The 14,447-nt window shown below is 38.9% G+C and overlaps 1 protein-coding gene across 1 annotated transcript in view; it reads right to left on the reverse strand.

The window, feature by feature from the left end:
* Positions 1 to 402: 402 nt before the first annotated feature.
* Positions 403 to 14,447, reverse strand: part of CYP7B1 (cytochrome P450 family 7 subfamily B member 1) — a 152,623-nt gene continuing 138,578 nt past the window's right edge. The window contains exons 5-6 of the mRNA XM_081111402.1: positions 7,748 to 7,923; positions 403 to 1,874 (exon numbers count right to left, since the gene is read on the reverse strand). Coding sequence (XP_080967528.1) covers positions 1,578 to 1,874; positions 7,748 to 7,923 — 473 coding nt within the window. The 3' untranslated portion in view covers positions 403 to 1,577. The remainder of the gene's footprint in view (positions 1,875 to 7,747; positions 7,924 to 14,447) is intronic.

The raw sequence follows: 14,447 nt of genomic DNA on the forward strand, positions 1-14,447 counted from the left end.
TAATATTCAGAGATAATGGCTAAGACTATCTCATTCTTGATGAAAGACACACATTCTCAGTCTCAAGAATCACAAGCATGATAAATAGAAACTACAAACATAGAAGGCAAAGAGAACATGTTAAAGCTGTCAGAGAGAAAGGGCAGACTTCTACTGGATAATTAAACTGATTAAAGGCTAACCTCTTGAAAAAAATGGAAGCCTTAGGAACATGCAATATCTTCAAAGTATTGCAAGGAAATGATTCTCACCCAGATATGTGCATGTAATAAAATCATGTTTCTAGACTGAGGGCAAAATGAAAACATCTTCAACCAAGCAAAAGCAGAGTTTAGACCAGAGGACCTTCAGCATGTATTTCAGGAAGGAGAAAATAAATGCTAGAAAATCTATTTGCTTATTAAGTATAGTAAGTACTTTATAATGTTATTTAAAAATCAATTTCTGTTTTAAAACAATAGTACATTTCTGAAATATTAGAAGTTATCATTAATGCCATATGAATTACCTGGGTTTTATTACCTGTTTTGCCTCTTTAGATAGAGCATCATCATTTTATGTCAGATGCCAGACAATCAATCACTTGGTAATCTGATACGAGAAAGCTTTGAATCATGGACACAATGCTGCATTTGGCATATAAAATTTTATTTTATTACCTAATGTTGTAATTCAAAATAAAACAAATAAACTCCAAGCCCAAAAGGTGAGGTGTCAAGAACAAATACTGCTATCTAGTTTCTGTTTATATAAATAGAAGCATTTAGGAAAGACTAAATTGCAATACTGGCATAATCTTGTGGTTTATACGAAAGCCAAATGCTACAATCAATCCTATAATAATTTCAACATTTGTTTCTGCAATAAACCAATACTAATGTCTAGAGAAATTGCTGAATATATAATAGGTTTTGTGTGTTCTTATACATTAAATCTTATCAGATCTAACTTGAACATGAGTGGTCTTATATCAGAATAAATTTTGTTCTATTGAGCTATAGTATACAAGTAATAAAGAGCATTTATGGGTGATTAAATATTGAAGTTGAAGTATTTAATCTACTGCACAACTCATGTAATGAAAGCATACCCTGGTGATATAGATATTATTGATATTATACCTGAAGGGAATATTTTCATTCAGTCTATCTCCTTGAAATTTAATTTCCTTCTCTGCGAATTTGGAAGTTGTTAGACTGTGTTCATTTCCAGCACAAATTTCCAGTAGTACATAAAGTGTGTATTTACATATTAGAGAAGAATTAAGGTGACTTTTAAAAATCCCACAGTGCTAAATTTATTGCCATTTACTTACTATCACATGTGAAAAATCACAGTATGTAGAAACTTATAAACACTATTTTTAGTTTATTATGATGTTAATTTTGATGTCCAGTTTCACACCACCACCCTGTTTTATTTTATGAACAAGTACAAGCTGGACTGATCTCAGATCAAATAAAAGTTAGCACTTTGTAAAACAATAGAAGCAAAGCAATTACATTTGCAGAAATTAAAAACAAATTGATGAGCTGATGATGTTTAGGTTGGTTTTGATAGATATCTTTTCTTTCCTTTTAGCTTCTTTGAGATTTGACTTTGTACCTAAATAAAACATCAGAATCTGGGTACTGAATGCCAATCAAGAAGCGGCCATAGTCTAGTTGTACAGGTTTATCATCCATTATTTCTAAATCAAAATTAGTTAAAAGTACAACTAACAATTGCTTTATTTCATTGATTGCCAAAAATCGGCCTGGGCATTTGCTGGCTCCCATTCCAAATGGCAGTATGTAATGCTTCAGCCTTTTGCCTCCTTTGAAAAAGTTGGTTTTCTTCTTACCATTTTCTACAAAACGGTCGAATCTATACTCCTGTGAAGAAGAAGTGGAGAGTGTTACAATAAAAAAATGTACACGAAATCGTGTGAGTTCATGTCCACAAAATTGCCAGCTCCCCCTGCTTGTCTTAAAAAGCTCCTTTTAAGAAAACAAAACTAAGAGCAAATCATGTATGAACTTTCAGAAAAACTCAAATTCTACTAAGAAGTTATTTTTCCCATATAGAGTAAAATCCAAATACCTATATGACTTTCCTTCCCAGCTCACATTTCTCTCCTATGCTGAGTTTCCTAAGTAAAGAGGCACTATGTCTACTTTCGTCGTGTAAGGTGAGTCCTGACTCATGGGCACTTGATAAACCAATGTTGGTAGAAGGATCTAGAATATGCTGTTTTTCCTACCCATTCCCAGTCAGCTACTAGTGGGTGAGAACTATGAACTTAGGATTCAGTGCTTATGTTTGGATTCAATAGATATAAAATAATGAAATTCATATAAAGCACTAGAGAGTAGCTAAGCCACAAAATCAGTCTTACTTGTTTTTTGATGTTGTACTGAATTTCTCCTGTGACAGTTCTATTAGAATGAACTCTCTTTGGGGTAACTCTAGGATGGCAGGTGTTGCTGATATGTTTTCATAAATAAGTTATATTACTTGTTACAGAAAATGATGGGAATGGTTCATCTCCGGTGTTTGGCCCACCATCTTAATTTACTCTCACTTGAGTTTGCAAGAGGAGACAGAGTGACCTTATTTCGGCCCATGGTGAATTAAACCATTGATTAAATTAACACGTGGCGTGCATGAAAATGACCACATTTTTTCCTGTGCTTGGTGCTCATTAGCATTAGGCCTGCTCAGCACACAACTTTGATATGAACTACGTGGAATCAAAGGCAAAGAAGCAGGTCAGATGGAAAGCACCGAGGTTATAGAGAAGACCCTACAATACCTGCGTAGATTCTGAATTCATCACAAACCACCTAACTGTCTCACTCCATGCCAATATTAATGTCAGCGAAATCCTTTCCTTTAAAAGTACTGAATTTATCCTCATTTATCTAGGATACATATTTTGATAAATAGTCAAGCTTAGAAAACACACTTTGGGTAGCTTCTATTTCCCTCTAACTTACAAGTGGACGGAATCAAATGGCAAAATTAATCTGCAGTAGAACACAAGTGTATTTCCCCACAGAGAAATTTCTGGGGTGTATCCGAATAGAATCTAATCAGTTCGAAATAAAAATCTCGCTTCATCCCTAGGAATAAGGACAATCTTTGTTGACATCTATTTTGTTCCAGGAGATAGAGTTACTATATAGCACTCTTTCCGGGTGACCTTTTCCCATTACTATGGCCCTGGCCTGCTTGCCCAAGTTCAGTACTGCTGCTTCCTGACCAATCTGAGGAGACCAGCACTCTCCCTGAGACCTCCTGGCCTCGGCAAAATAGTTTACATTAATTTTGCCATGAAATGATTTGTTAGAAATAGTCTTACTGGAGTCACAGTGTTTAATCCAGAAAATACAAAAGGAAAACTTAGCTTAGGTTATGACTTCACAATGTCCTGGTGTCATAAGTAAGCCAGAAACTGTCATGGCTTTCCTGTTCTTCTCTATGAAATGGATTGTGCATTCCTCTGAGAGGCCATGGTGATCGACACATAATGGTCCTCTACCCCTTAGCTAGTGGCCTTAGCTAGTGTTTACATTCAGTTCCCTTAAATTTCTAGTCAATCAGTAATGTCACTCCTCTAATTTTCCACCATATCCTACTCAATTTCTTCATACTAAACATCATAGAAATTCCTATTTAGTTGGATATATTATGAAACAAGAAGGGAAAAGGCCAACTTCTTTTGCTGAGACTATAATCAAGGTCAAAGGGCACACAGGCATAAATATATATGCCTATATATTTTTAAATATATTTTATTGATTTTTTACAGAGAGGAAGGGAGAGGGATAGAGAGTTAGAAACATCAATGAGAGAGAAACATCAATGAGAGAGAAACATTGATCAGCTGCCTCCTACACACTCCCTACTGGGGATGTGCCTGCAACCAAGGTCCATGCTCTTGACGGGAATTGAACCTGGGACCCTGGAGTCTGCAAGTTGACGCTGTATCCACTGAGCAAAACCGGCTAGGGCCATAAATATATTTTTGAGTGGAAATTTATTTTCAGTTTGTTTTCTTTCCATGGCCAGGGCATGGAGAACCAGAGCAGAACGTAATATGAGGAAGAGCTTGTGGCCCAGCTGGCACGGCTCAGTGGTTGAGCGTCGACCCATGAACCAGGAGGTTGTGGTTTGATTCTTGGTCAGGGCACATGCCTGGGACTCAGGCTCGATCCCCACCAATCAATGATTCTCTCTCATCATTGATGTTCCCATCTCTCTCTCCCTCCCTCTCAGAAATCAATAAAAATATTTAAAAAGACTTTTTAAAAAGGAAGGGCTTTTGTTTAATGTTGACTTAAACTCTTATAGCCATAACAACTTAGTGCTTTATAATTAAAGTGGGTCAATTAAATGCAATATCATTAAGTGGATAAGAACAGAGAAATTTTTAAGAAAAAAGGTAAGACATTGAAATTTCCCATTGCTCCTTTAATGATTGCTGTGGATGACTCCTCAACATCTTCCTTCTGCATAAGATTTGGTGTGTTTGTGTGTGTGTGTGTGTGTCTGTGTGTGTGTGTGTTTTCATTTGTTTCTCGGCTCCAATGATGGTATTCACATCATTTCGGCCTCTGACTGATTTAGGAGAGGGTGTGTGAACCAATCTCATCAGTGCTACAGGAGAAAAGTCTGTGGGGACTTCTCCCAGATGTCTTCTTGTGAAGAAAGAAAGAAAGAAAGAAAGAAAGAGAGAGAGAAAGGAAGAAAGAAAGAAACAAAAATAGTTCATCACCCTTTCTTCTCTGGACCTTGTTATATATGAATATGATGACTGCAACTGCCGTGGCGTTCTTGCCACCAGGCAGAAGACAGAGCTAACCCACAGAAAATGGCAGAGCCAAGAAATTCCAGGAGATTGTAGTAGTCACACTGTCTTATTTATCTCTGTATTTTTTATGCACCCAACTGGGTGCTATGCACATAGTAGAGGTTCCATGTTAGTTTCTTGACAAGGAAGGGCATTCAGAAAACAGGAAGATATGTGATTCAGGAAAGCCATGGCCTGTTTATGTAATGTAATATTCTAGGGTCTCTTAAGCTTGAACATCCTGAAACCATGCCTATGTTCTGCTAAGGCTCTTCCATGTCTATGTGCTCCAAGAATAACTATACTTATATCTGAAGTTAGTTTTCCTCATATTTTAGACCCAACAGCTATTGTCTGTTTTCTATATCTAAGGCCTGGTATTCCCACTCATGATCTGTAGTACACAAAAGACGGGACATGGGGAATGTGGGCCTCTGCTGAGCTCCTGGGTCAGGGCTCTTAGTGACAAATGGTCAAAGACAGATTTTCCTTCTTGACTGTCAGTGCATTGTTGTTTTTGGATGGGCGTGTGTTATATAAACATCTACAGTGTCTTATTGCCACCCTAAGTTGTTAAGAACAAAATGAATCAATTTATATGCCCACTAGTGGTAAATTCTCACTAAATGTTTATAGAATGATTTCACAGGACCTTGCCAAGTCATAAAAATGGCTCTGAACTATAATTATTACCATTCCACAACTAATTTCAGGAAAACAATACCATGACAAAAAATTAGCTAGTTAATTTTAATATTAGTCAGGTACAATAGTCTAATGTTAAGTTTAGTACATAATAGAGTGCTCATCAACTTAAGTTAGAGCTACCCCAGTGATGCTAAATCAGTAGTCACAATATTGCAATTTCACTCTTCCACAGGTTTAGTATGAGGCCAACCCTTCCAATTACTATTAAGATTAGTCAATGTCTTATGTAAAGTTTGGGCACTTCTATTTAGGAATGTGCTAGCAGCATATGAAAATACCAGAATAGAAATATAAATCAGCACATTTCAGTATTTAACTTTGATTTAAAAATCCCTAAAAGTCTAATTCATGGCCTAATGTTATCACTAGGGTAGTGTTAGGAGTGGAGAATCAGAAGAACTGAAAGAACAGTACCATAAAAACAATGGTGATTTGGCAAACATTTACTGAGTATTTACTGGTAACTTTTTTCTTAATTTTTAAAAATTTATTTCAGAGAGGAAGGAGAGGGAGAGACAGAAACATTAATGATGAGAGAGAATCATTGATCAGTGCCTTCTGCAGACCTTTCACTGGGGATTAAGCCGGCAACCTGGGCATATACCCTGAACAGGAATTGAACTGTGACCTCCTGGTTCATAGGTTGATGCTTAACCACTGAGAAACACCGGCCTGGCTGCGCTTTCCTGGTAATGTTGATTTTACTATTATGACATGAATGGTAAATTTAATAACTATTGGAATAATCATATAATGAAAATGATAATGTTAAATATATCAAAAATTGCAGCCCTAGCCGGTTTGGCTCAGTGGACAGAGCATTGGCCTGCGGACTAAGGGGTCCCGGGTTCAATTCTCATCAAGGGCACATGCCTGGGTTGCAGGCTCGATCCACAGTAGGGTGCTTGCAGGAGGCAGCCAATCAATGATTCTCTCTCATCATTAATACTTCCATCTCTCTCTCCCTCTCCCTTCCTCTCTGAAGTCAATAAAAATATATTTTTAAAAAATTACAGCTAGAAATAAAGCTATTTAAAATTTTTAAATATTTTTCAAATATTAATTATTTATTTGCCCTATTTACTGACTATCTATTTGTGGGTTAAAATTTTGATATTAACAAATGTGGAAATAAACCTTATTGTCTGGGGAATGTTCATTCACTCACTAATACCTTACTTCTGACTTACTATCATCATTCATTTAATGTCCCATCTGAAACACATAGAAACCATATGTACATTCTCCCTCACCTAAAATTTTTGCCTAAATTCAATGCAAATTATCTCATTGTATTTGAGGTTGTCCTCTTCTTATTAGTTTCCAAAATTCAACAAATATTTTAATCCAGCCTGGCTGTATGACATCTCACTTAGAAACTGGGTTTAAAAGTGGTTCCGCTTTTGAACTGCTCCAAAAGAGAACAGAGGTTTCCCTTTAAAAATGGCATTTCACATACAAAAACCACTGCGGCAACAGCATTACTTCATGATTCGCACAGGCAGAATGTGAGTGCATTCAATTTGCATGCAGGTGGTGAGCCTCTGAAGTGGTATTAAGGGATGAGCCAGGGTGGATTAATTTCCAGTCTTTGATATTCATTAACTCCAGCTTTGGGGGGAAAAATACAAGGAGATGACACAATTACCCTCAGAGCTTCATCCGTGAGCAGCAGCTTTACAATCTCAAGTTCATAATGCCATCCTAATTGATCAAGAAGGGGCACATATCTTTAGTAAGAGGTGAAAACGTATATGGGCTTAACCATGACTACGATGGTATTTAACACTGGGATATCAACCCCATTCTGGAAACACTTAGCAAAATCTAAGTGTCATCATTATTTATTCTCTCAGCCGCCTGTCAATAGCTTGCCCTTTCAACAATTCTCTGCCAAGAAAACCTAATTATGCCCTAAAGGTAATGATGGCCAAGGTACAGTGGCCATTTCATTTGATGAAACTAGCACTAAGTCTCATCACTCTATTCCGATTTATAGGTCACGGAAACTTTGAAAGAGAGATCCTCAGCAAACAGGTCAGTAAACAGGAACATTTTCCTATTGGAGGAAAAACAGAAATCATCAAACTCTCTCAAATGCCACCTGGAACATGGGGGTGAAAGGAAGAGATAGAAAGAGTTCAAGAGGGAGAGGAATGTGCCTGCAGCATAGAAGTAGCGATGGCCAGCTCGATGACTATTTACCTCTGGAGCTTCAAAGATTTCAGGGTCGTGGTGCATGAGGGGAGGAAATATGGCGACCAGATCTCCCTTTCGTATGAGGTAGTCCCCGGTCTCTGAAGGTAGAGTCAAATCCTCTTGAACAAAACGAATGATGGACGAAAATGAGCAGAGTCGTAAAGCCTCGAGAATGGCACTTTCTGAAGGAAAACAAACAACCAACAGCTTCTTTTTTAATCATTATTTTAAAATAGCTATTTATTTATTTATTTATTTATTTGTTTATTTATTTCCATCACCATTTATTTCCCCCTATATCCTCCTCCACTTCCACCCACCTCCTTCTCCCTCCCCAATCAGCATACTATTGTGGACGTGCACGAGTAGTTTTTTCTCTCTTTTCTTCCCTCTTTTCCTTCCTTCCTTCCTTCCTTCCTTCCTTCCTTCCTTCCTTCCTTCCTTCCTTCCTTCCTTCTCTCTGTCTCTCCTTTTTCTTTTTTGTAGGCAACAGCTTCTTAAAATATGACTGCTCCTGTAGAGTGCCCATAATTTACCATTAAAGTTTCCTTTGATGGAAAAGGGAACCCTTTCCTAATCAGATCACTGAGCACCAGGATGGTGGCCTGGCATGACCAGAGCGAGAAGGGAGCGGGTGAGACAGCTGTGGTATGTCCTCCACACGGCTTGGGGACACTTCACAGACGGGAGCAACAGTGCTGCGCTTGGGCAGAACGTCAGTAGTTAGGATTTTTGTAGGAAGGAATAGTTTACAAGAGAGAAATGCTGCGTTATGGGCATACCCATTGTAAATTAAAACCACGTCCCAGTTAAACAACTGCTGGTGGGTTATTTCACCAGCCTTCTGAAAAGCTATGCTTTTAAAGCCAGACTGAGGCACTTAATAACCACTTAGGCAGTTAAGAGTAAAGTGATTGTAGTGGTGTTTCCTGAGACAGCTTAACACTTAATTTCTTTTATGCTATCTGTAAATAAAAATGTGAGTCAGCATTTGCTGGAAAAATTTTAAAGGGGAAATACTTTTACAGGGTTCAGAAGCAAACCCTAATTTCCCTCACTTCCAGGGCAAATAGCAACCATCATCATAACCTGGAAGATTCCAGAAGCTGAATGTCCTTGCTTTCCCAGTGGCCTTCACCTTTTGCTCCTAGCACGACAGATTTTATGGCTAATTTCCGGCAATTTATCCTGGCAGTTTGAGGAGGAATTCCTTTGGGAATAATATGCATAATTTGCATAAATCATTCTGATAGCATGCATATCAGCATGTAGCTCCCGTCTGGGTCTGCATCTCTGCCTTCATAATCAAAACTGACTATGTTTGCACCAGCGTGAATGGGTCCTAGAATATAAAGCTTGCTTCTTTCTAATCAGAAATGTGAAAAAGAGCTCCAAATAGAGTATTTTCCCCCTTCACATGGTAACAAATGGTTGTGTTTATGGCTTATAATGCAGAAACTCACTCTCTCTCTCTCTCTCTCTCTCTCTCTCTCTCTCTCTCTCTCTCACACACACACACACACACACACACACAGCCCAGTCTCCTAGTGTTCAGCGAAGATCTGAAACATAGGTACCTGTTATTAGATTATAGAAGCAGACTGACCAGTGAGGGCTTGTTTTAGCCAAAAAACAAAAATAAATGCTACTTCACTAAAATTTAAATCTATGCATGGCTTGCATAGCGGTATCAAGTAGCGTTGGGTGCCTTCTCCCAGGAGGCTTTTCCTAAGCATGCACTTGCCTAAAGAAATGAGGCTGTGGTCAGCTGCATGTGGGCAGTGTGGTGATCCGATGTGACGTACAGCGAGGCTGTGCATATTCTCCTGGACTGCCTTCATTATTATAATCAGGCAGAGTCAAATCGGTTTGTTGGTGATGAGGCCGGAAAAGAACTTTGGTTTTGGAACATGAACTCTCCTGCAGATAGCCACAAGGCACCTGACACGATGGATTTTAGCTGGCAGGACACCAGCGACCAACATTTCCATGGTGAGAATCGAGGGTCGGCTTCCCCTGGACGGCTGCTGGCTCTGTTGGGTCAACAATAGCACAGCATCGTTTTAGCTTGTGGTGTGAAATGGTAGCTGACATATGTAGCAGCCTGTTCACCCACCAAGTCCAGTAGGGGTGTGGGAAGAAGAAATACACAAGCAAAATAATGATGCCGTGGCTGCTGTGACAGGACAGGCATTTAACAGTCCAAATAACACGGTCACATCTGATTGGCCGACGTGCTCGGGGGAGGGGGTGTGTGTGTGTGAGGGGGAGGGGGGAAGCATGGCAGCTTGCGCCCACTGCAGTATCACAAATGACAATTGGGCAAGCACATCTTATGCAGAAGTTAATCACAATAATGGAGCACAAAGTGTGGCTTAGCGGTCAGATCATAAATGACAAATCTGTTTTACCTTCCAGTACCAGCTATGTGTGCAAGACGAGGTTGGCTCTCGCTCTGAGCGATCATGCCGATAATCATTAGACGGCAGAAGTAATGAGTTTGCATTATTTTTAACAATGGAGAGCGGGGCTTCTGCGGCTCTGGTTTGCCACAGCCAGGCACAAAAGCCAGCAGCTTTCCCACCAGCCCCCGTAAGAACGCAGGCAGAGCTATATGTTGAGAAGAATGACAACTGCACAATAAAAAAAAAAAAAAATTGCAGCCTCTACTTGTAGTTGTCATAGTTGAGCAGACACCAGCCAGTGCCACTGACAGACCAGCTGGGCCCTGGGAGGGCTTCCATGCTGCACCAGGAGGTACAGTAAATTATCCTGCACGGTAGAGCAACATCTGTTTCTGTGCTAGCGCCGAACAAACAAGGCAATTTAAAACATACCAAGGGATAACCAAGCAACAATTGAACATGACCCTCATTTCCACCCCCCTCCTCACGCACGAGGTGCTAAACTTTGTTGTGCAGCAAGCACTCCACGGAAGAGAGGCCAGGTTGGTATTTGATAAGGTGTTGTCAGAGGCATTTTACATATTTCCAAAACGGAAAGAAAAAGCTTATAGTATTGTTATTCTTAGAATCTTCCTCCCCCCCCTACTATCTTTATTTCTTTTATGCCAAAGCTGGCACTCAGTTCTCAATTCGTTCTAGAATTATAAAAAAAAAAACTTTCCATATACTTATAAATATTCAGTCTTTAAACCTAATTTGCTATACTTAGTTCACATGCCTTCAAGCATTTGTCTTCCAATTTCCACTGAATAAATGCGTACTAATGAGAACTAGAGCAAGCTGCTGAGGCAAAGCTGGGTGACTTGGGTCTGGCCTGCCACCAGCTTGTGATAGGCGGGCAAATTGAGTTAAAATGAAAAGTCTTGTCGGCTGAAATTCAACATGGTAGCCAAACAGCAAGCTGTCAATCATTCCGGGCAAAACAAGGGGCTGCAGGTAATAAAAGGTCACCGTGATCATTAGTGCACTTGGCTTTCATATGCACGTTAATTTTAATTAAACATGATCTCTATCTGTAAATGTTTTACAAAACTTATTGTGCATAATGGATTGTTAATTTATACTAACATTTAGCAGGTAATAGGACCCTCCGCTTATAAAATGCATTGTAGAAAAATGGCTATCAAGAATGTAAATATTTGGGGGATAATTTACACCAGGTGCTGTAAGATGCCAACAATGGCAATGGTGATTAGGATAAGGCTACTCTCGTTTTACATATCGAGCTTTACTGACCAGTACACACAAGGAAATTCGGTTACCGAAATTCCCACAAGCAGCTTCCAATTCAGAGCCTGCACTGCCTTCTTCACCTGGCTGGGGAAGGTTTGTTATCTTTAGGGTATAAAAATATTCTGATTCAGTATCCACTGTAGGCAAAAAGCTGGGGATTGTGTTGAGCTAAGATGCTTTACGTAAAATGTCAGTGTGAAGAAAAAGTGCAAATGAAAGAAATGGTGGTAGGAAAAAGGCATAGACACTTTCTCTTTTGCCCTCAGATCTCAATTCTGGTTGTAATAATTGACAGATGATTCTCATTTGCAGATTTAAAGTGAGGAAGCAGCGTTGGACCATCAATAATGCATGTTACAAGGCAAATACAAATAGGCACATCCAAGTTTCTGCCTCACACTTAGGCCATGTCTGTGTATGTGGAATGAATGCACTGTGACATGGCCAGGCTGTTAATTTGGGTCATCTTAATGATTGGTGCAGACTGTCATACCATCTGATTAGCCATGGTGATCAGTGGATAGCAGCAGTGGCTGGAGTGAAATGAACAGCCAGGCCCTGCCACAGTCTACCTGGGTGATCTTAGGAAGAAGGTAGGTGAGAAAGGGAGGGGGATGTGGAGGAAGTGTGCCCTAGCGGGTGTGAGGAAATGGAGGGAGGGTCCAGATGTGTGAGTGATTTTATGCAACTACCTTCAAGACAGATGAGAAGGTAGATCTGAAATTGTAATAATCAGATCATTCAAAGTAAAATAACTAATTTTGGGCTCAACAACGGTATATTTTAAGTATAGTTAAAAATAAATCGGAATTGGTAGAAATGAATGCCTACTTTCACTATGCTTTGCAGACATGGCCTTTGGTTTACTGCTAAAATATAGACATGTGAAGTCAACATTCATATATTCAGTAAACATTTATCCAGGGCCTACTGAGCAAGGCACTGGGCTACTGCTGCTGGTGCGAAATGGTAGCTGACATATGTAGAAAAGAGAGAACACAGCATGTGGATTTGGCCTTCAAGACTCCTGCAGTTTAGGTAGTTCACTGCTGGGAAGTATATATAAACAGAAATGCTTCTGAAGATCCTAGTGAATATATTGTACAATTTCTGATTGGCTATCTCCAATGATGGCACTCAGAAAGTCCATTTTATTAGAAAGTTTTTTTGTTTTCTTTTACTGGGCTGAAATGGTCCTTCCTTTCATTTCTCCCCTTTAGAAAACCCAAAGGCCAAAAAAACCAACTATATATATAAAAGGCTAATATGCTAAGTGTCCAGCTGTTGGACCAGTAGCTGCCTGATCCCCGCAGGCCAGCCCAAGGGACCCCACTGGTGCACAAATCCGTGTACCAGGCCTCTAGTAAAAAAATAAAAATCCTAATTCCTCTTCCACAGAAGAGCCCTTTAAAAATATTTAAGGAGCACTATTATGTCATTTTTAAGTTGTATGTCAGAGAAGATATGGCTTTTAGTTTTTTAACATTCTAGATTAATTCAATTACTAAATGTGCCACTAAAATGTGGTGGAACTGGGTGTGCTACTTCAGTTGGAAAAGTAGAGAGGAACTGCTTTCTCTGCCCTAGATCCCATACTTGCATTAGTGCTTTGTTGGAAGCAAATGAACAACATATTTTTGAGATGTCACCACTGACTTGTTTTATGCTTCCTGATATCCCAGAGGTTATCAGTGCTGGCTGTCCATTAGAATCACCTGAGATGGCTTAATAGTAATAATAACAATAATAATAATAATAATAATAATAATAATGCTCCATGCTAGATCAATGCAATCAGAACCACTGCATTAACATACACTTTAAATTTGTGCTTTTAAACCTTGATTGCACATTAGAATCATGAGCTTGCACCCAGGCCCCTGACATCAGAACCTCTGTGGGTGGGACTGGGTGTGAGTATTTTTGAAGCTTCCCAGATGATTCCAATGAGGAATCCAGGCTGAGAACCAGGGCTTTAAACCCTTTTCTGCTCAGCCACACATTTCCTCATCCTATTCTTATGCAGTTGATTTCCAGACCTAAATACAATAATGTGTATTCTCATTAAATTTCCCTTTCAATCCTTTCAACTCCTGCTTCCAGCATTCATTAGATTGTCTAACCCTCTTATCTTTGCACTGAGCTGGAAATTTCATAAACATCCAAATCAGTATATTTTAGTTTTTAACCAATGTTTCCTTATATTATGTATAAACATTTCACTACCTTATGTACCCTTTTATGGAAGATGCCTCTCCCCTTGGTCCTGTTATACGTTTCTAAGATGAAGTAGAACTGATATTGTTTATGCAGCCCCACTGGAAGAGAGGCTTTTGTAAACTTTCCTACTGTTGTCTAAATCATGTACAACTTTAATTTCTCAAATAGAATTATTTTATAACATTAAATAAGTTTTTGTCAATATAGCACCCAAAATTGTGCCAAATATACCACACTAACATGTTAATAATAAGGGAAACCAGGTCTTAGGGAAATATGGAAACTCTATTATCTTTGTAACTTTTCTGTAAATCGAAACTATTCTAAAATAAAAAGTTTATTTTTATTTAAAAAAAATAACTCCATAAAATTCTGATGTGAACCTCTGGCCCCAACTTCACACTCAAACCCAATTATATTTGAGAATTAGTGATACATAGCAGACAAAAACTAGGTCTCTGGTACGTCTCTAGAGCATTTTTCCAGGAAGTGACAGTGTTTAGAGGTTAGCACTGAAGTTAGACAAGCCTGGCATCAATTTCTGGCTCCTCCACTATCTAGTTGTATGGTTTGGGGTGGTTAACTAATCTTTCTGAACCTTGTTACCCAAGAATTAAAGATAACTCTTGAGGATTAAATAAGCTAATTACATAAAGCAGTTAATACAGTGCCTGCTACATAGTAAAATAATGATTAATACCATCATTCTTAATGTTTCATCCTGAATGAAAAATAAACTTAACTCTAACATCACCTAGCCCAATTTTCAGATCTTGTCCATGTGAATA

The sequence above is a fragment of the Myotis nattereri genome (assembly GCF_964212035.1).
Source record: "Myotis nattereri genome assembly, chromosome: 17".
NCBI lineage: Eukaryota > Metazoa > Chordata > Mammalia > Chiroptera > Vespertilionidae > Myotis > Myotis nattereri.